Raw genomic sequence first — 22,670 nt, forward strand, 5'->3', positions numbered from 1 at the left:
CGATGAAAAGGCCAGTACAATCACCTCCTCTTGTTCGTATCGTAGCTACGGGATCGTTTCTGTATCTCTGAATCGCATTCGCCTGAAGCAAAAGAATGCAGTCAGATCTTGGTTTCGCTAACATTTCAGTCGGATCGTTGCTGTACGGTTTACAGGCGTTAAACTAGACAGTATAATTGTCAGTGGTTTAGAGAAACGTCAGTTTTAATTTTTTAAACTTTTAATCTGGTTCGCTTTCTGTGTTGACAAATTGCCAACAGAGACGCATGGTTAGTAGAAACGCAGAGCGCAGGGACGCATGCAAGACGCTCCGGCAAACCCGGGTCAAATTATTTCAGCCATTTTTTTCCAGCTCACTTTATTCCATAACCAGTTGCTACATCAGACGGCGGCGATCCGCGGCCGCGAGACACGGGCGGTGCAGATGATGATGGCTTCATCATGAGGGTCTGGGGCTCTCTAGCGAACAAGCTATAGGAGGCCCCTTCAGAAGCAACAGGCATCTTACATGGCGCGCCATTCCTTACTATCCCCAGCAGGTTTGCAGGGAAATGGTCTCCCCATATGTCGTATGTGAAGTCTTTCTTCAGCCTGGCACCCTCACCTCTCTTCACAGCCTTGTCTTTCACCAGATTGGAGCCAGGAGCACGAGCGTGCGGCGCAATCGGGGAAGAAGTGGACAGCATTGGTGAGCGCCATGTGGTGGTGGTCAGTGCAGAAGCTGAAGGTGATGGGGTTCCAGGTGAGGCTGAACGCGAGCGAGGCTGCTCCTTGGCGACTTGCGACCAAGTCTTCTTCTCGCGGTTAGTGCCAGTTGATGATGTAGTTGCCTCAACATCGAATCCAGTCTCATGTCTGTTTCCATGCTTCAGCTCTGATGGTGCACCAGAAAAGGACCAACCTTGTTTTGGGGTTGAACTTTGTGACAATGGCGAAGATGGTGTTGAGTTCCCACTGTGGCTGCTAGAAACTTCAAACTTCCCTGCCAGTCCTGCACCACCAACTTTCCGCTTCCTTCGTTTCCCTTTGTCCCGAGCAATCCTGATAGTGAGGTTTTCACTAGTTCGTGGAGCTTCTCCTGAGGCCTTGTCTTCCACTGGATTAGATGGGGACACGGACATAGTCGAAGTTGGCAGTTCTTCATCTGGATTGTTCTTGTCATCTGTACTCTTGGAGCTATCAATAACACTGGCAGGGTATTTCTCAGCAAGAGCTTCTTCAGTTCTTTTGTGTTCCTTTATGGCCCTGTGCACAAGCCACAAATGATCGAACTTAAGTTAATGTAAAAATGAAGAGGACTTGGGAAAAGGTGTGGCACTGTTCAAAATTTACCTGGACTTTTTGCTGCTTTGGTGAAGGAAAGAGGGCTTAAGAGTCTTGCTAACAGGACTTTTCCTGTTCTCCTCAAAAATGGTACTTTTCCTGTCATCAATTTTGATGTAATGATCTTGAGAGCCCCATGCCAAAGAATGTGGGGGATATCGGACAAAGACAAGAACAAGCAGTGTTAAAGCTCCAAAGAAGAGTACCAACAGCTTCCAATGAGTGGATCTGAGATAAGACTTTCTGCACTGGTTAAGCATGCAAACCGGAATATTTGCAGTCATAGGGATCGGAAAGATGCCAGTAGTCATGACTAACTCAAGATCTCTCTTAACCATAGCTGAAGAGAAGTCAGCTTGAAAAGAAATGAGCATTCTTATTGATTCACTTGGTGCTAAGCTAAATCCCTTGCAGTTGTCCACAGCAAAACCATCCACACCACAATCAGCTCCCGAAATTTTAACCTTTGTTACTTGAAGAGGAAGGTCACCGCTGTTTTTAACATGTATCTCCTTGGTTAATTGTTGGCTGCACAAAGAGCTTGGGACCTCTTGTTTGGTCATTGTTGATTTATTCTGAACATTCTGAATATTGGAGCCAAGGTTAAACTCTAGCTTCCATGCAGGTTTGGATTCCTCTAAAAGGACAATAGATTGCCGTCCACCATATGCCCGAAGAGGCAGCAGCTCCACTCCTGACAGGTTGTTTCTGATCAAAACCATGCTTGACCACATGCAGCGATTCGAGGGGTGGAAGACAATAGGACCAAGCAAAGCAGTCTCTGAAGGACCAACATGGGCCTCTGTGATTGCTACATCACTTAACGAGAATCCAAATCTAGTCTCAGTTGAGTTAATCTCTGGAGATTTGCTTGAGAATGTGAGTTCACATACATCAGTTACAGTTTTGCACTGGTCTATGATTTCCTCAGAGTTCACTACCAGCTGCATGGCTGCATGCTCCAGGCTTGGGTTATGGACCTTTATCCATTTAGAAAACTGCGAACCAATTTGCACAATGGGAAACATTATTTCATGATCCATTAGAATAGAAATCCCATCACTTGTTCCATGAGATCTCCATTGTCTAAGTATTGTATCATCAGCTTTGACTGCTCTCATGATCGTTGGCTGCAAATCATTTTATGAACTTACATAAGCAGATTTACAAGCAAAAGGATATAGATGCACAGATGTATAACCCACTTGAAATAAGTAATCCAACAGCTGTCAGTACTTAAGCACAAGAGCAAAAAAAATGTGGACAATTGGAGATAAAATTCAAATTCGAAGAGCAATCAACAACTATAAACTCAAGTTACCAAGGTACTTTGCTATTATACAGCTATAGGCATCAATCTCAAGATCAGATTAATATATTACAGTAGCAGCATAAAAAAGTATTAAGCATTACTGATAAACATTTTCTCTATAACATCAAACCGTTCATCAAAATAACTGATCAACAGTTAAGACTCAGGCAAGGCATCCAACATATTCTCTTAAATAAAAAAATATAAAGCAAGCTCAAGATGAGTAAACCTAGCATACAAATACTTGCCAAATAAGCATAGACTTGACACCATGCAGTTTCATGCATGAAGACACAAAATGGACATAGAAGCTACACACATGAATTATGTGGGATTGGCATGAAAGATGAGAGAACAATGCGGTGGGCTAGATAAAACTATCAAACAGCATAAGGTAGCATTCATACTAGGCCATATGTCAAATACAACTCCTACTAAGCATTTAGCACTTCAATGGGGAAAGGCATTTAAGATCAACTGAAGCAATGAGGGTCTATTTCTTGTTAAAAAAACACGTGTGTAAGGAGGACATACCTTCACATTATGCAAGTCTTCAATTTGCAGCATGCTGCCTAAAGTTCCTGTCCTCGCATTAGCAGAGGTAGCTTCCTCATGTAATGGTCTGGTAAACGGTCCGTCAGATTCAGCGACGACAGCAGTACTTGCATAGGAAAGAGATGCACGCACTAAATCTTTGCACGGTATTATGACTGAACTACCAAGGGTACTGTTTGTTTCTACCACTATATTGCAGCTGTCAAATGAAATGTCCTCTGGAACTGAAGAAGTGTATCTTACTAAAGCTATATCTGTTACAGTATCAGGGAAGAGTATCAATCCATTCAGGTACTTAACCTGAAAGATCATCGGGCCATTTCTGTCATCCTCACTAATACCTACAATCCTCAGCAACTTTGGTGCACCATTCCGTAAAGAAAGCGAAAATATAGACCCACTTTCACCACAAGTCGATATATGCTCAAATGTGACAGCAATTAAGCCACTGGAATCATAGTAGGTTCGCGTATGCACCTCTAGCTCAATAGGTGTCACAAAAGTATGCATCGTACCAGGAGTGCAGTTGCGCATTTTCAAGCAGATAGCACCAAACACCTTGCCTTCAGAAAGAGCTTGCAGTTTGAACTCTATAACAGTGTTCCTCCTTGAAGGAAGAACCTCCCATTGCTCACTAGGCCTAATATACATCACTGGCCATCCAGATTCGTCACTGCTTGCTGTATACCAGTTGCTACTTGAAGATAGCTCCAGTGCTCCATCAAACGGGCCTAGCTGGCAAACAAGGTGAGAAGAATACCTTGTGCTCTCCAATGAAGACATCCAAACAGCCACTTCCTCAACATAGAGAGTATCATCATGAGGGTTGTATATCGACAAGTTCCTCCCTACCTGTCCACCTATTACAACATCTATCCCTGTCAATGGCAGTATCTGATATGGTGAACTGACAGCCATGCCCTTGGCATGTATAATAAATCCACCAAAATTTGTCTGCACAACCAGATGTGCTGATGACGAGCCCAACAACTTTGGCAAGAAAATGAAGGTAACTGTGGCATTATCCCCAGGCTGCAGCTCCAGATCCTCATAACCATATACATAGAACTGGGGGTCAGTGCTGAATGGCTCATACAGACGCAGGGCACTGTCGTTGTTCAAATTCACCACGGTCAAGGTGGCCATGGAGGCGGCATACAAATCTCTCCTACCCCAATCCAACACCGGCGGGTCAATCGCCACATTCATCGACAAGGAACTCTGAAGGCCACTCGGGTCGACATCTGCGGCCGGCACATCCAACTCCATCGGCACCCCGGCTGATGCCCGCATCCAATTGTCAGGCACAAGCGGCGCCTGGCAAGGCTCTGCATTGTACCTCACACCAGCATCGCTGTCTCGCCCCAATCCATTGCGCGCCCGGGTGAGCGTCGTGTCAACAGAAGAGCAAGTCACCACGCCTCCGCCGCCGGACATCGGGAAACCCAGTGGCGGAGACGACGGTCCCCACTCCCTCGGCACCTCCAAATCCGGCGCCTTGATGCCATCCGCGCTTGCAAGCAGCGTCTGAGACAGCGAGGACGAGAAGCAGAAGGCGCTTTGGTCTGCACAGGCATCCCGGAAGCCGAGACAGCGATCGTCGCCGTCAGCGCCGTCACTCTCCTCGGCGCAATCCTCCGCCGCCGCCGCCGACACGGGGAAAGCAAGGAGCACCAAGGTCAAGCAGCATAGCGCAAGCAACGAACCCCTGAAAGAAACCCAACACGCCGCAAAAAAAAAAAAATCAACACATCGCTGCAGTTGATCGCCGAATAGGGAAAGTGCCAGCGAACTGCAGTACATCGCCGGATAAAACCTCAGGAGAAAAAAAAAACACAAGAACATAGAGAAACACCACTGATGCTTTTGAGCCGGTTCAAGCACGGATCAAGCTTGAACTACTGAACACAAGAAAAAATCCAGAGAGAGGGGAAAAGGCAGAGCAGTTCGTTCGCTTCAGGATTGCTAGAAACTGGCAAAACGGATGAGAAGGGGAGTTGGGGGGAGAGAACTTACCCGGTAAAGGAGGAGCAGGAAGGCGCCGCCGGCGAAGAGCGGTGGCGGCGGCCGCTCATGGCGAAGGAAGCATGCGGCGGTCGAGACTTCACTGTTGTGACCATGGGAATCCACGGAGAAAAATGGAAAAGAAAGAAAAATATAGAAAAGGGAGAGGAGGGCAGGAGGGGAGGGACAGGGGCAGGCAGCGGGGAATGAAAAAGGAGGAAGGCGAGAAGAAAAGAAGGAAAACAAATGAGTTGGGTGTTGGTTGGGTTTTTTTTTTTTTTTGCCCAAAGGAAAACCGGGGACTTTACAGCCTGAATAGACCAATTTGCCCCTGGGTATCTAACCGAGTACAGTTGTTTTGTGAAAATTTTGTTCCCACCTTTTATACTTATTAGTGATAATATGGCACTAAATTTTTTTCCCATTTTTTATACTTAATAGTGACTATGGCCACACGTCACATAGTAGGGCATTTTTCTCCTTTTTCTCAGGTTTTCCACTTAAAGCCCGCGTCTCCGCCAACCGCTGTCGGGCTATGCGACGAAACGGCTCTAACTCAGGTTCCTCGACAAATTCTCAATTTTTTCCTACACTGAAATGCATAAGCGAAACAAATATGGTCTTCGATCAACTCATCCCCATGCTCTTCATGTCGCAGTAGTTGTCGATGTGGGCCAATATTGTATGGTGATCACATTATTATTTTTTATTTATTCAGTGTGCGTCCAATACACTCGATCAGCTTATCGCTCTTCTTCTACTGTCGGGCGACGAAACAGCTCTTACCTTGGTTTCTCAGCAGGATCCTTCACTTTTTCTCTGACACTGACGTCCGCATAAGCAAACAAATATGGTCTGCGATCAACTCATCCTCACACTCTTAAGGTCAGAGAGATCATATTTTTTTGATTTATTCAGCGTGCGTCCAATACACTCAGATCAACTTATTGCTCTTCTTCTGCTATCGGGCGGTGTGAGGAAACGTCTCTGCCCCTGGTTTCTTGGCAAGATCCTTCACTTTTTCTCTGACACTGACATCCACATAAGCGAAACAAATATGGTCCTCGATCAACTCATCCCCACGCTCTTAACGTTAGAGTGATCATATTTTTTGGGATTTATTTATTCAGCGTGCGTCCAATACACTCGATCAACTCATCGCTCTCATTCCCCTTCTCCTCCTTTTACTCGAGTTTTCCATTTAAAGCCCGCATCTCCGCCAACCTCTATCAAGTGGTGCAAGGAAACGGCTCTGACCCTGGTTCCTCGGTGGGATCCTCTGCTTTTTCCCACATAAGCGGAAACAAATATGGTCAATAATCGACTCATCCCCCACACTCCTTAGGTCGCAGTAGTCGATGTGACATCCACGTAGTAGGGCAATTATATTAATTTTTAAAATTTATTTAGCGTCCGTCCAATAAGCCGATCAATTGTCTAGATCATGTGATGATGATTGTTCATCGTCTTCTTCGTCTGGGCACTTTGTTTCTCGCCATGACCTCCACCACCTCGCATGCGTGTCTTTCACACGTCTTCCCCAAATCCTCGTTTTGAAAGGCGTTCCCACTGCACTTGCTACCTTTTTGTCCCCTATCCAACGTTTTTCTAGTAGTCGAAATTCATCATTTCGCGTCACCGAATATTGTTATGTTTTCCACACCTCTCATGCCTTGTGACCTTAATCAACTCATCCTATGCTCCCAATGCTGCAACAAATCGATGTTGTCACGAGGAGCACTCGGTTAAGGTTTCGAGATTCAGGAGGAGAATCTCCATGGATGCCTACACTCACACCTTTTTACGGACACACACGCATTTGTGTCTCCTACACGCACTAGAACTTAACCGGAAGTAGTAAACGCGTGGGATCATCACAAAGTGGAGATTCCACTCATCCCGTTGGAGGCACATGACATGGACCGTGCAACGATCTACGGAATCGAAGCGGAAACTCCAAATCACTACCGGTGGCGCTTCCGCTAGCTGAAAATTTGCAGGTTCCAATTTGGGAGGATGTTTTGTGCGTACCAGCATGCACACTCCATGTAGCACGTTTCCATCTTCCTCGCGGCGACGGTTGTTCCCTCCCCTCGAGCAAACGAAACGCAGGAATGAATCAGACACGACTCAGGGATTGGCACGCCGAACAAGAACCTGTGCGAGAAGTCCATGCCCTTGCCAATGCCACCCGGCTCGTTCGATCGCTAGTCGTGGCCACGAGATGGAATGGAACCGGCAAATGAGTGATGGGAGGATAAGCGAGCCAGCAACTCCGGTCCCTTTCCGGCGGATTCGACGGGTGAGGAGACTCCAGGCGTCGAGATCACGCGCGTGTTCGCACGCTCCTCATAGCGCCGGATGATGGCTGGCTGGCTTATCCGCAGGCCGGTTCGCGGCCAGGCGCGTCCAGGAGATCGACGACCCTGACGGCGAGACCCAGGAGGAGGGGTTTTTGTTGCCTTGCGACGTACCTGTGATGTGAACTCGTGGCTGCATCGTCCTCGTCCACCCTGCTGCACGGCCGCTGCACGTCGTCGTCGTCGATTGGACGGCGGCCTGTTTTTTATATGCGTGATACGATACGAGTGGCCCGGACACAACAGCACAGTCCCCAGCGTGCAGGTGTCGTGGCAGGAATGTTTTTTTTTCCTTCATCTGTTTGTTCTTTTTTTATTCTGCTCATCAGAGCACACTTGTGAACCTGGACACCCGATGAATTTGGACATGGAAGCCGGGTCACTTCTGGACTCGCAAAAGAATGCATGACCCGGAAGCCGTGACTCTGATCGGCTCATGACCAACAATAAAGAATTCAACGCTCAAGACGATTGACCGCGCGTATTGTGACCCCGACGTCTGAAAAAGACTCACCGCATGTAGGATCCATGATCCATCTCGGTTCTACACCAGTGCTCTTCCTTCGGTACACTTTAATTACGGCCACAGAACAAGTGTTGTTTTTCTTTCTTTCTTTTTTTGGAAACTAATATGTCTCCCGGTTGATGGCTGGTCATTGTACAATGCGGTCTTGTTCTATATTGGTCCGGGGAGAAATAATTTCCCTCTCCTTTCTTGGAAATTTTTCTATAGGTCAACCAATACTTAGGAGGTAAAAACCGTCACGCCTCCTAATTTTCTTGTCCACACAAAGATTACAATTCATCCTAATTTTGTAGAGTGAGGCAGTTCTCTGTTCCCCCTGGTCTTCCAGTTTTCTCAAGTACCTTTTTCTTTTTGCAAAAATTAAGCTGAGGGCATAATGGTCCTTTTTCTATCCTAAAAAATTCTAGAGACACACTTCCTCTAAAAGAAAACCTAATTAAATTAGAAAAAAACTTACTACTAGGAACCGAAGACGCTTTCCCGCTTTTGACCCGTGTATTTAGCGTCCGTTTTGGATCGGCGCCCCGCTTCTCGGCGCAACGAGTAACCGAAGTTGAACATATGTTGTAGCCGTGATTTGAATCACAAAATTTGGTGTGCCCAGCCCCATGCTATTGTTGTGAGTGTTTTTCTCGCCAACTCCCAATGCGAAATCACAGCGCTAAAAAGAAAGAAATACCAAACATTTAAATAGGCCGTAACTTTGCGTGGCTCACTACGGGCTGATCTCAGTGAAGCCTTAGTTCACTTTTTTTCCAAGGAAACACTAATCCTTTACCTCTATGCCAAATGTTGGACGGGTGAAAAACCAAGAATAATTAACACCTTTCTAGATATTGGTCAGGTGAACACTCAAGAATCCCATTGTTTAAGAGTTACTCATGTAGGAACCACTTTTGTCAAACCTTCTTTTCTCCCTCCTAGGACCAGAGCACTTTCCCATGTATTCATCTCGGATCTATGCCTATGGGTTCGGTATACTTTACAGCCACAAAACAATTGGGCCCCGTTTGGGTCCTTTCATTTTGAAGGAATTGGAATCTATTTAATGGAGTAGGCTAATTTATGTTGGAATGTGGCATTCCACAACTTTCCAAAGTTTAGATATAAGCCTATCTTAAATTCATGGGGTGGGAGATGAAAATTGATTCTATAGATTATGGTTATTAGAATGGAATTCAATTCTTATAGCACGCTCTTGGACCCGCTTCTCTATAGTAGAAATGCAGCATATAAGTATCTCTCCCATATCACCAACTATAATATACAACTATATTCCACATACAATTATATTAGCTTAATTAATTTGTATCTAAATTATGATTATTAGACTGGAATTCAATTCCAATGATCCAAACGGGGCCTTGTTGTTTTTCTTTTTTGGAAATTGGTCTCCTTGTTGATGGCTGGTCATAGAATGTGGTCTTGTCAATATTGAACCGGGGACAATAAGCTCCATTCTTCTCTGTTTTTTTTTTTGGAAATTTATCTGTAGATCACGGGAGGAGGTAAAAACCTGTCCCAAATCTGCAGGCCACCTAATTTTCTTCAAGCACAGACTACAATTCATCCTAGAATTTTGTAGAGTGATGCAATGCTCTATTCCCCATCCGTATGGTTTCTTCCATGTTTTTTCTGGCAAAATGAAACTGAGGCCATAATGGTCCTTTTTCTCTCTTTGGGAACCCTCAAGGCAGAATTACCCTTGCACGTACTCTAAAATGACACGTAAGTTTAATTAGGAAAAAATTACTGCTAGAAACTACAGATGCTTTCTTGCTTTCGATCAGAGTATTCAGGGTCTGTTGGACCAGCACATTTGTACGACGTGGACACTTTTTTCGTTAGGAGCTCATTGATCCCCTAGAAGAAAAATAAAAAAGGGGAATTGTACGACGTGGCACAGCTGCCTGGTCGTGGTTGGAGTGCATCGTGCTCGCCACTAATGTCAGCTTGCTTCCTGACAGGGCCTCCTAAGGATTGGTTGAACTAGGCTTTTGTTAGAATAACCCCTATTGAAAAAGGTTTCTAAAACTTTCATTGGTTGGGAAGAATCCTTTGTATCCGGCATGGCTGTTTTGTTAATCTCTCACGTCAACTTCCTAGGGAAGCCTACCGCCAGAGATTCAAAACCCCACAGGCTCTGTGTCCGAATTGACAAAAGATGTCTGGACCATTCATACGTTTTGCGGGGCCAATATTCCATTAGAAGATTTCCATCTTTGATCGTCTAAGCACATGATCCAACCACGCGACGCCATTATGTTTATATACAAGTCAGCTCGTGCTCTGCAGTCTGCACACACAGGTGGTGGCCTTGCAAGTAATGATGCGGATGGAACGAATGGATCACTGTACAACACAGCTGAAACCGGTTAGGTTTATGAGCTGCTTGTCAGTTGTAACAATGTGCATGAGCGATCTCAAAATAATTTAGGAAAGATAAAGATAAATATTTTTTTCTTAAATACGCAGGAGAGAGCTACGTATTATTATATTAAGAAGAAAGACGTTCAGTAACAACACCGTAAAGCAAGCTCACAGAGAGACAAGCTCGTGTACACACACGCTTACAACATGCAGATTGAGGAACAACAGGCTGGCGCAACATAAAAAAAACTTAGTAATAGAATGGATATTTTTGAGAAAAAGCTATATAACACTCGGGTATTTTGGAAGGATCTCACTTTATTTTTTTTTCCGAGTTGGATGACGCCATGATTCACGTGGAACGCACCATCCGTCTCTGTTGCTTGGTGAACTACCTTTAGCGGTTAGAAGTGGGGGCTTTCTCGAGAAGGGCCACCGGCATAGAAGAAAGCTTGCCGAAGGCAGACCGACCCGTGCGTGAAGGTCACAGGGTGGCAAAGAGGTGGTCGCCAACCACGATAGGTGGAGGAGGCTAGTTTGGTAGAATAAAGATGGGGTAGTCATATCTTGTGGAGTTAGTGCGGCGGTGGATTCGGCGATGAGGAATAAGGGGCAAATGTGGAGGAGAAACTTACCATAGGCTATGGCAAAAAAAAAAAAGAATGATGAAGGCGTGGCCGCACAGATTACACCTCGAGATCATTGAAACTGCATGCTACTCTTGAGACAACAGCACCAAGCATTGGTGGAGGCACAAGTGGCAACGTGCAAGGTGGGGATGGGGATCGGGTGTTAGGGTTATGGAATCTATCAAAGATGAACCGTTGATCTACAGACGGATGATACATCGGGTATTAGCGGAGGCAGAAACACTCGAATGACCCGTAAACATCCCCTATTTTAACGCTCACATTGCTCATGATTAGCATCGGGTGATGCAAAATGGAGTTTCGATCTCCATAATTTGCATGATGCTGCCTCGAGTTCCTAATCTGCAATCGTGGCGATTCATGCACCAAAATATGATCAAAATATATGGGTTAAAAATAGTAGTCAGAAAGCAATCGCACCTGCAGTCACACGCACTCCCCTTAACATTAATCAGGTGCCCCGAGGTCCGAACCCTAGCCACCTTCGCCTCAGCGGTCGACACGCGTCCACCTAACGGTCGACCTAACGGCAGGAATCTGGCCGCGGCGGCGCTGTCGCCGTCCTAGCGGATTCCGCACCGGGTGCCGGCCTTACCCGCCGCCGTGGCACACTCCCTGCGCGGCGGCTCTTCCCGTGGGACCCCGCTGCTGTGGGTAGCGGATTCCGGTGAGTGTCGCGCGGCGCGGTGCGTGGCGTGGGTCCCACACGGCCGGGCCCGCGGAATCCGACGGTGGGCCGCGCTGTCGGTGTCCTGTGGTGGTGCCGTGTCGCTTTCGGTTTGGTTTGGAGGGACTTGGCCTGGTTCAACTAGGGCTCGGTGATGGGTCTAATCACCGATCTTCCATTGGTTCCAGGCAGCAAGGACTCGGAGTCGCAGACACGCAACCGCCGTTTCAGAAATCCAGAGGACAAATAAAATATGCAAATGCTCGTGCGAGTTGCATCAAATTGCACCTTTCAGACGTGTCAAAGTTTTGCATTAATGCCATCTGAAAAGAAAGGTCGAGCGAATTGCATCGACCTTTACCTTTCGGATTCAGATTAGTCTTTGAAACATTTGCTGCCATCACTAAAAGAAGCAGGCAAGCAGGATGATCAAATGGTCTTCAGTCGAACGACCTTTTTGACCACCGAGTACCGAGAGGCGTTACCAGTCACCAACCGTGGACTACCATGGGCACCGCAGCTCCAAGCCTACTTCTGCATTTACACGCGTCCGTGCTTATCACCGATGGACAGGACAGGAGACAAAGAGTACTTGTTGCCAGATGCCAACCGAACAGGCACAAATGCAGCCACCATCCAATTGGGAGGCTTTGCCATATTTTACGCAATCCCAGTGACCGCAACAGCCAGATATTTGAGAGGAGCCGGTGTTTAATTGTTGGTTCACTACGGGTATATTTGCATTGTGTTTTTAGTGTCGAATTTAATATATTAGTTTTGGAGCACTGTCCCGTCAGAAGAAATAGTTTTCAAGCAAGTCCCTAGAAACTGGGGCGCGGCATTGGTGCACCAGCTTGGGCTGGTCTAGTTGATGACCTGTGAGTAGTATTAGCGTAGCCCATGTATGGAGGTGGAGATGATTACACAATTGACATGGAGATGGGGATTAAGTGGATCGAGAAAGCGATGATGGAGCCGTGGAGACTGTAGTTGCAAGTAGGCAATTTTGTAAATGAAATTTAGGTTCTAACTGTAGAGAATACAAGAGGTAGCCAGGACTTGACAAGAGTTTTGCTAGTCTCTGTAATCCTTGCAACATCGATAAAAACAATTGTAGAAGGAATCCCTGTTGACGTTTTGGATCCTGAAGTTTATCTTTTGATTCATTGGCAGCAGAGATATGAATGTTTCTCTACATATGTTGAATTGAATGAGGAGTTTCGCGTATAGGAAATTTGAGCATTGCATATATATGCAATTCATGCTATTGGATGAAAACAAAAGTATAAGTTGGAAAGTTTTTGACAGCTTTTATAAGATCGGCTGGAGGAGAACAGGTGCGTGTTTGTATAAAATTCAAAATTTGAAAGGCACCCGAGCTTCTAAATTACTTATCATTCATTGGATATTGGCAACTGTTTTACATTTTTTTAGAATTAACTAAGGATAAATTATATTAATTTGTTGAAGACTTTAATTAAAAAGGGAAGGTAGTGCAATGGTCGGTTTTTAGGAGCTATGTAATCTAAATTTTTTCCAATATTGGACCTTAGATCTACATAAAAGCGCTTCGGATTTGAAAATTTGGTGTACGAAAATGTTGTGCATTTTTAAATTTTGAATAACTTTCATATTCAACACTTTTTGATTTGAACGTGTTTTAGTGTTTGAATTGTAGAGGCAACCAATAACCGATGTAATGGATTGCAGGTTGGTTTTGGTATAGTTCGAGGGTTTTTCAGATAAATAGCATTTCTATAAAGCTTGAGGGGGTTTTCAGAAAATCGCCTAAGAGGTGGCTGGATTGTGGGTTGATTTCTATAAAGTCCAAGGGTTATTTTGAAACAATGCCTAAGAGGTGGGTTGGACTCCGAGTTAATTCCAACAAAGTCCGAGGTATTTTTTACAAAATTGCCTAGCCTATTGGATAATCCGAGCCGTTCACGCGCGATCTGACGGCCGAGGTTTTTCGAGCGACGTGGCTCGTTCTCAGCCCGAGAAGTTTTAAGGGTTTTTCAAATAAATGGTATTTCTATACAGCTTGAGGGGGTTTTCAGAAAATTGCTTGAGAGGTGGCTGGACTCCGGGTTGATTTCTATAAAGTCCAAGGGGTTTTTTGAAAAAATGCATGAGAGGTGGGTTGGACTCTGAGTTAATTCGACAAAGTAGGAGGGGTTTTTTACAAAATTGCCTAACTTATCAGATAATCTGAGCCATTCACGCGCGATCCGACGGCCGAGGTTTTGTGGGCGATGTGGCTTGTTCTCGGCCCGAGAAGTTTACCGGTTTTAAGTCTATAGAGATAACGAAGGCCGCACGTACGAGTACTATACTGCCCCAACATGCGACAAAGTCTCTCAGCCTAGATGCATGGTTAGTGCGCAGCTGAACCTGCTATCTTTCCCCATGCTACAATAGCCTCAGGCGATTTCGAGGGCACTCTCCTCTTCCCTCCGTTGATCCGCCGGCCCCCTTCCCCCCGACGCCCTCAGGGCACCGGAGTGGCTAGGGGAGGTCGGCACCTTGGCGGGTGGGACCTGTATAGCTGTAGATGTAGGCCTTCTAGCTTCCTTTTATCGGTGATGCCGCGATGGCGCTTATGTTATCGTCTAGGGTTCCCTTCCCCTGTGCGTCTCCGGCGGCGGCGGTGTCGGCGACCCTCCAGGGAGGGTCACAGGAGGCTTTTGCTCCTCCTCGTGGTCTTCGCTGATGTCGCCGGCGGCAGCGTCATCTCCGCCAACTATGGAGTGAGGTTAGTGTTCCCCTTTTCCACAGCTGTGAACTGGATCTCCCTTGTGTGGGGCTTGTGTCCTGGTTGTTGCCGACCTCTGGTTTGAGCGGCACAGCTGTGGAATTCTTCTTCTAGGTCACCGAGTTCCTCAGCGATGCCGGACTACTTCTCTTCCAAGATCAAGGCGATGAAGGCCGATGTGCGCCAGAGGGGAGACGTCTTGCGGCAAAAAGCTGGAGGTCTCGTCGAGCATCTTGGTTGAGTTCTTCTCCCTGCTGTTGTGTCTCTTCTTTGATTCCGGAGGAACCGGAAACGGCTCGACATGCGGGAGCTCTGCATCAGATTCAAGGACCGCAGTTTCAAATTTTATATTTGTTAGGGTCTTGTACGCCATTCTACATTGCTAGGAATGAGTGCTGTGGACTTGGATGTAATTCTGAATTTCCCCAGGGTGTTGTTTGTAAGAGCCCGGCTCTTTTAGTATATGGGATCCAGCCCCTTTGCAAAAAGAAAAAAAAAAAGCCTAGATGCATGGTTGATTCTTTGCAAGGCAAAGGCTACTGCTACCACTAGCAGTCGGCAGGAAGAGACAAGGCAGCTAGTTCTGTTACACCCACGGTAAATTATGTTTTCCTCTTTGGATCGGTTTGGGTTACTTGCTCTAAACAAAGCATGGGATGGAGTGGTTACTGAATCATACGAGTATTAGCGAACTACAGGTAGTAGTCAATGCATTTGCACCAACCGCGTGCCGTGCCATATGAAAGCGTTAAGAGTACACGCACGTACGCACACGTTGTCTCTTGCACGAGAATGCATAGCAGCGAATGGGACGAACCCAGGACAGGACATGCATGGCATCCCAAAAGCCAAATCAGGATGGCCTTAGGGGTTGTTTGGATACGAGGTGCTAAACTTTAACAGTGTCACATCGGATGTTCGGATGCTAATTAGGAGGACTAAACATGAGCTAATTATAAAACTAATTGCAGAACCCTGTGCTAATTCGCGAGACGAATCTATTAAGCCTAATTAATCCATCATTAGCAAATGGTTACTGTAGCACCACATTGTCAAATCATGGACTAATTAGGCTTAATAGATTCGTCTCGCGAATTATACTCCATCTGTGCAATTAGTTTTGTAATTAGCCTATATTTAATACTCCTAATTAGCATCCAAACATCCGATGTGACAGGTGTTAAACTTTAACAGGGTGTTGCCAAACACCCCCTTAATTTCCTTCTCTGGATTTGGCATGTTGCAGTCACCAGCAGCCTTCATGCTTGTGCGCGCGCGCGCGCGCCTTCTGATTCTCTCTGCGTTGATAGGTGGTACTCCGATTACAGCCGCTCGAACAAACGACGAATACTAGAGTGTGTAGGGTGCGTAGTGGACTGAGTGGACGTGCATTGTGCAAGTGCACGGCTGACGGCTCCAACAGAGAGAGACTCCTGGGCCATCCTGTGCACGTTGCACTGGACACATTGTGGCAGAATATATAGCTAGCTAGCTCTCTTAAGAGGCGATGCAAATCACTTGGAGCTAGATTTGCGTTGGTATCTTTTCTTACTTACGCCGGCCAGTGCCCCGGTGCAGTGCTGGACCAGGCAATCAGCTGTCCATTTCCAGCATCCCAGCACGGCGACACGGTACCAACAAAACGTACTGGTAGTGTGCTGTATCCGTACTGGAATACGAATAATCGCCCCAGCTTTTCCTCACCGTGGGCTTCAACAACTCATCTGAGCTACCACCACCACCAATCCTCCTCCTCGTTGTTGCCAAGGGCCGAACTGCCAGCAACAGCCCAGATATCTTCGCGGAAGAAAGATATCTTCGGATTACGCGAAGAAACGGCAGTCAGGGAGCTGGTTGATGTCTCCGAGAGTGAGCTGCAGTTGCAACCGGCGTCAGGTAGCAGCTGCCAGGCTCCACCATACGCGAACCACGAAGTGATCAGCAGGCCAGAGAATCGAATCCCATCGCTCTTCTCGAGCCTGACGAGTACTGCTCCTAAAACGCTAGTAAAATAAACGCAGGATTTGCATTGGTCAGGCTTGCAAATCTAGTAATCTAGCACCACCACCACCACTGATTGATACTCTCCTCCTTCTCCTTCCTAATTAAGTACTGGTTGCTGTACTATATTCGCAGTTTAACAACTCCAACTCTAGTCCACGCCTTTACGCCAAGTTGCCAAAGCCTCTCTTTATCCTCTGCCCCCACCTTTTCGCGAGGTAAAAAGTCGGCTGGACCATTGCCGAAAGGACGATGGCAAAATTCGCCATAGATTTCGAGGCGCATATTCGCAAAGTTGCAGGTGATTATTTTTTTGGTAACGCTGAGAGGAGGACGTCCGGAATCTTAAAAAGAAAAACGGACGCTCCGACATATGTTGCAATAGTTAAGTATCGATGTTGCAACTATTGTTTTCGCATATTTCACAGTGAATGTTGCATGAAACATAGTGTTTATGTTGCAGTGGGAATTTTTTATCCTAGAGTCGAACGACGTAGTCATTTTTCGTATATTTTTTAACATTTCACCTATAGATTTTCAATATTGCAGATGTTTTTTTAATGTTGCGACGGATTTTCCATCGAACATCGGCCGCTAGGAGTGCCCTTATTTTTTAGACAGCGGCGGGGCGCTCTCGGTCTCTCGGCTCGGTGTCGGCCGCTCGTTACCTTGGCGTACGTCCGCAAAGGCGACGTTGGTGGCGCCGCCCGTGCAGTCCGATTATGCAACTGCGTCCACTCGCCGGCGGCGAAGCGTTCGCCGTCGTCACGCAGCTTTTGACCAGCCGTGCTTAATTTAAGTTACTTGGACCTGCAACATATGACGGAGACGTTGATGACGATTGGTTCCGTTGTTGGACTCGGAAATTTCTGCCACCAATGAACCTCGGTTGCTAACTACTAATCAACCGGCTGCAGTAAAAAAGTGCCGTAGACTTGCGGTGACTCGTGACGCTGACACACCGGCCGTATGTGCCGGATTTATAGAGGGTAAAACGGGAAAACAAACTCTAACGTGATGGGCTTATCGTTGGGAGAGGTTAACAAGCTCATGACGGAGGGGTTTTCTTGCAAGCTATGATTGGCTTCCTCGTGTTAGATTCAAAGGCGAGACGGAATCTTTGGTGTGAGGTCGGGGGGACGGAGATTCCGTAGCCTCGCGGTATTCAGAATCTCCTATCATTACTCCAACGGCGAAAGATGCAGTGCCTCAACGCACACAAGCACCACTTAGCGTGACGACAAGACGCAGTTAGCCAAACAAAGACGGCACTGCTAACCTCGTTGAAAAAGACGAATGGAGAGAGAGAAGAGATGGTGCACGCACGCCCTATACAGGTTCTGAGGCTACCACAGAAAAAAAAAAGGGTACAGTACAAGTACAGATATGGGCCTTTCAGCCCGGGAAACACTTTATATGGCCCAACTGAGCGCCACCCGCCCACCCCCCCTATGGAAAGGCAAAAACATTTGCAGCTTTATACATGCATCGACTTCCTCGACAATTGACATGTACAGGTAACAAGGACTCTCTCATCTTCTTATGAAAATTAGTAGAAACAGTACAACTTGGCGCCACATCACAACACTGAACCGCGATTCAGAACTTGTTCACATGCTACCCTGTACAGCTCACACAATTTACAGCTAGTTTAATCACAGCAGATGATCAAGTTTCACTGACGAAACAACATTAGGCTGTACATCAGGCGTGATAAGGCCAAAGAAGCAAAGAATTCCTGAGTCTACAGCCGGCCACCAACGTCAAGAAGCTCCGTCATGCGTCATCCGGTACAAGGGGCTGCCCGTGTTCAATATTTTGGGGCCTAAAGCAGAAACAGGGAAGGCTATGACGGAAGAAACCAAGAAAAATCAGGATAGGACGCAAGGATAAGATAAGAAACCTCTTTTAATTGCCTGTGGCTTCTGAGCGCTTCAAGAATGCTTTCAACCCACCTGTGAAAAGCAACATGACAAGTCAGGCGTACAGATTAGGCAGTAGTCAAGGGCTGCGCAATATTTGGTGAGAACAGCAGTTTGAAATGTTCAACATCCCTGACGTGTGCATGACAATTGGATGATGTTGTTCAAAGGGCAACATGATGTGTGCATACCCTTCAAGTCCAGGGGTTGTGGGATAATATATGCTCTTCAGACCCAATTTCTTCGCTGCAGAGCCAGTGGTCTCACCAATGCAAGCGATGGAATTATTCCAGTTATCGACTTTTGAGATCAGCTTTAACCAAGCCCTGCATCACAATGATGGCAAAAAAGACTGAACAATGGAACCACATATAAAAGCAAACTGTGGCAAAATGGAAGTAAATATTGGGAGGCTGCTGGTTCAAGGAAAGTCAATCCAGGCAAATAGCATATTTCAAGTTTTTACTTGTGTATATGGATGGTTAACTGGCATGGCATGCTCCCCTTTTATAAGGTTAAACTGAGCTTCCCCAAAAGTATTTGATGTTTAAATGTTAGTATCGATTCAACAACAGCTTTACTTTGCACGAACCAAGATGATTTGTGAAAAATTTATCCAAATGTGCTTGCTATAATTACTTCAATGCGGAAGGAGAAGCTACTGCAACAACTGGAGCTGAAATAGCAAGCTTTAAAGTTAGTGGTTCGACATCTTCAACAGGTACCTGCATGCATACACAACACCTTAATATTATTACCAGATGTCCAAAATCCATGCACAGGAATGTGATATAACAGTGATGCCAATTGTTTTCTGGTTCTTACGGTAGAAATCTCTACTCTGGTAGTCTGGTGATGCATGCAAAAGTACAGAAGTAAATGACACTATTAAATTAAAGAATGCTAGACATGTATATCTCAGGTCCAGAGTTCATCATTAGATTAAGCATCTGCAGAGTGAATAGTTGAGCAAGAGATTGAGTTCAACAGCTAACCAAAATTTTAACCAACAAGAAATAAATAGACAAACAACAATAGTTCAGCTTACATTGTCGTAAAAGTTCAGTTCGTATGAAGATCCATACCTAAGCACAAATGAAATTGATATAGCAAATTCTCAACAGCAACAAAAAAGATTCATGTTTAAAAAAGGTACCACAGACCACAGGAATAAGTTCAACAGGATGTGGAAAGACTTGTTTGTGCATGTGGTGAGAAAGGAGATGATTATTAGAAAAGGTAAATGAAAAAGTTCATCCCACATAAGTGAAAAAATTACGGTTGTATATGTATTCAGTCTTGTCACATGAAATCCTCGATCTGATAGCCCATCTTCTGCATTAGAAAAAAGTAACGTAAATGCAGATAGAGATAGTGTACACAGTTCCTGAATAAAAAAAAGATTAAATCAAGAGCATCGATCTCATACGACAAATTAAGAGCTCATAACCATAAAATTTCAACTAGAAGACTGAATATTGACTGGGGATCAAAATCAATACGCAATACCGTGTAGAAACCAACACTCCACTTTGAAAAAAGTTAATGTGAGAAACATGTGGCCTTAGTGAAAGCAGAAGAAAATAATAACGAAAGAAGCAAACTGACTCACGAATTTCATGGCTTGCCTTTGCTGATGCAGGATACAACACTTTACATGTACTCTCACTGCCCCTGGGAAGCTCTGAGGCCAAAACTTTACCCATAGCTGATGAACAAGGAAAATTCATTAAAGCTGATAAATAATTGAGGATGAGCAAAAGAGCAATAAATCTTGAAAATACAGACATAGCAAGGACATCATAGAAACCACAAGAGAATATACCTTTGGAAGGTGAAAATGCAACCTCAAGAGATTGATCATCAGACTGTGATACTTCATCAAAAACCTTTGCAGTTCCTGCTCCAACAACCGCTACTCGCACCTTAGGACTTCCAGCTGCCCTGGCATTGAATTATTGTGCAGCTCGCATAAAAAATGGCAGTCTTAGGTTATGTTTGATCTGGTGATGCAACAATTATTTGAAATTAAGGAATTAAGTCTGTAGAACTATAGAAAAAAGATATACCATGTAGTCTGTTAGCTAATGAAATACTGGCACAAATATTTGTGACAAGTTATAAGGAATGAAGCATAAATTGAGGCATAATTACTACTTGTACAGCAACATATAGCACATAACTGCAATATGCTTGAAGCTTACTTCCATCCCTGAAGGAACACTGCAGCTGCCTCAGGAGAGCTTATAGTAATCCAGTCAAACTTGTCATCTGTAAATACAGAATTCCATTGAGACTAAACCATGACTTTCCAATTGCATTTGTTTTAGAGCTAGTATGAAGAGGAGAATATCATGAAATGAACTACTATAATATCTTCTGGAGAAAACATATAAAAAGGCTAAGAGGAAAGACTGGATATGTTAAGTGCTGTGTATCCAAAGAATAAAACTCTGAAAATGAAATTGAGTGGGCGAACAGTACAAAGAAAGACTAACACTTACTACGTAAGACATCTGGAAGCCTATATGTATCAGGGCCATCAACATGCTTAATAAGAGGAAGTTCCAGAGCCTGTATATTGTGCTTTTCCTACAGAATCCAATTAGAAAATTGATATAAATGCTAGGCAGCAATCAACAGAATAACTAGAAAGAAAGACTAATCTCTGAACTTATGGAGACCAGCAGTAATTTAAACAATATTAGTCTTTTGTAAGATGATCTTTACATGGTTATCCCACAAGTAACTTAATTATTATCAGAATCTAAGTATATTCATGATTCAAGTCACCCTGAGAAATTTTCAGCAGACTCCCAGGTATTGTCTTCACTAAGGACCATGGTTCAAGTCTGCATGAGAGTTTTATTCTATTTTATTTTGCCCTGGCATTTTTGAAGGGCTTGTGATTGTGGGTGACAAAGATCGAACCATGGCCTGTAAGGCTGTAACCATCACAATTGGTGATATTGCCTACTGCCCCCCACGGCAGCTCCCTACCATTCGAAGCCAAATTGGTCAGAATCGACAATGCAGTATTGACACTAGGCTCCATATTTTTAAAAAAATAAGGGAGCAAGGACTAAGATGGAAGATAAAATACATTCCAAGATGGAACCATAAATTTGAAATCACACATCACAGAAAAGTGGAAATGCCTAGTGAATCTGAACTCCTGATGGCAGTTTCAGAAGGACGATGTAGTAGTCAGCTCCATTAGCAATCAGTAAGCTACTGTACAAATTTTGCAATGAGGTCCTCCATATCACGCCCCATGTTAACTCTCCCGTGAAGGAAACCAGTATAATTCCCCAAGCTAGAACAACAGGCCGCATGTCTAGCACGCCGAGAAAGGCAATTAACCTGCAATACTCCTTCAATTTCGCAAACTGTTCGTACTGCCACCTCCTCCGTATCTCTAACTACAGATTTGAAGACGAAAGCACAATGGGAGAAGTAAGTACCCATTGGGGGGACTCACCAGCGCGGCGATGAGCTTGGCGTTCTTCCCCCGCTCGCGGGTCACCACGACGTCGGGCGGGGGCGAGGAGCACCCCAGGAACCTACCGGTGGCGCCGGCTCGGAGCCTTCCTGCGGGTCGGGCTTGGCCAGAAGGTGGGGAAGGGAAGGGGAACGCCAGCGAAGAAGAGAAGGCCATGGCCGCATGGAGCTTGTGGGTGGAGGAGACCGGAGAGGAAGACGCTCTGGACACGGGCCCCACGCCTGGATCTGGGTCTGCGATTCTGCGGTCGCTCCCAGTCCGTTTCACTCGGCGTTGATAGCGGGCCGTTTGGGCTGAGCGTTATTTGGTGGGTCAGTGGGTGACTTGTGGGCCGTGAAACGTGTGCTCCTCTTCTTTTCTTTCAGAAACACGTTCATTCATATACTCCGTCACAAATCATGCATGCATGAGAGAATCCAAGCTGTGCGTCGACGGTTGATCAATCGTGCCGGCCGCGGCCGCCGTCGCCGTCGCCGCGACGAGCTCCTCCCCGCTTGCGTCCGCCACGGCCCCGAAGTCGACGAGGGACTGGATGTACTCGCCGTCGACGCGCGCCACGGCGTCGCGGATCGCGTGGAACACTTGGCCGTAGCTCGATCGAGTTCAGTAGGTCCGTGACCTGGAGCCATGGGAACGCCCAGAGCACCATGTTGCCGAAGAAGTCCATTGGCACGGCAGAGCTGGCTCTGCTCCTGCAGTTCACCGCCACCGCCCTCACCTGGGTGA

General features: G+C 45.7%; 2 protein-coding genes across 3 annotated transcripts; both read right to left on the reverse strand.

Moving 5' to 3' along the window:
- Window positions 1-303: 303 nt before the first annotated feature.
- LOC101762980 lies at window positions 304-5,388 on the reverse strand. The gene is made up of 4 exons (XM_004985385.3): window positions 5,207-5,388; window positions 3,170-4,898; window positions 1,333-2,453; window positions 304-1,245 (listed from the first exon to the last, which is right to left on the reverse strand). The coding sequence occupies exons 1-4, from the start codon at window positions 5,308-5,310 to the stop codon at window positions 354-356; spliced, it is 3,846 nt and encodes a 1,281-aa protein (XP_004985442.1). The 5' UTR covers window positions 5,311-5,388; the 3' UTR covers window positions 304-353.
- Window positions 5,389-18,032: 12,644 nt separating this feature from the next.
- Window positions 18,033-22,193, reverse strand: LOC101763667 (uroporphyrinogen-III synthase, chloroplastic). 2 transcript variants are annotated; one of them, XM_022823405.1, is made up of 10 exons: window positions 21,924-22,193; window positions 20,947-21,034; window positions 20,647-20,713; window positions 20,268-20,386; window positions 20,055-20,150; window positions 19,722-19,774; window positions 19,082-19,167; window positions 18,634-18,768; window positions 18,424-18,475; window positions 18,033-18,345 (listed from the first exon to the last, which is right to left on the reverse strand). In XM_022823405.1, exons 1-10 carry the CDS (start codon window positions 22,098-22,100, stop codon window positions 18,331-18,333), a joined length of 888 nt encoding a protein of 295 aa, XP_022679140.1. In that variant the 5' UTR covers window positions 22,101-22,193; the 3' UTR covers window positions 18,033-18,330. The 2 variants fall into 2 exon arrangements, with proteins under 2 accessions (XP_022679140.1, XP_004985444.1); XM_004985387.4 differs by having other exon boundaries at window positions 19,722-19,777; window positions 21,924-22,191.
- Between the last annotated feature and the right edge of the window lie 477 nt (window positions 22,194-22,670).

This window comes from Setaria italica, chromosome IX (genome assembly GCF_000263155.2).
Source record: "Setaria italica strain Yugu1 chromosome IX, Setaria_italica_v2.0, whole genome shotgun sequence".
In the NCBI taxonomy this organism is placed as follows: Eukaryota; Viridiplantae; Streptophyta; class Magnoliopsida; order Poales; family Poaceae; genus Setaria; species Setaria italica.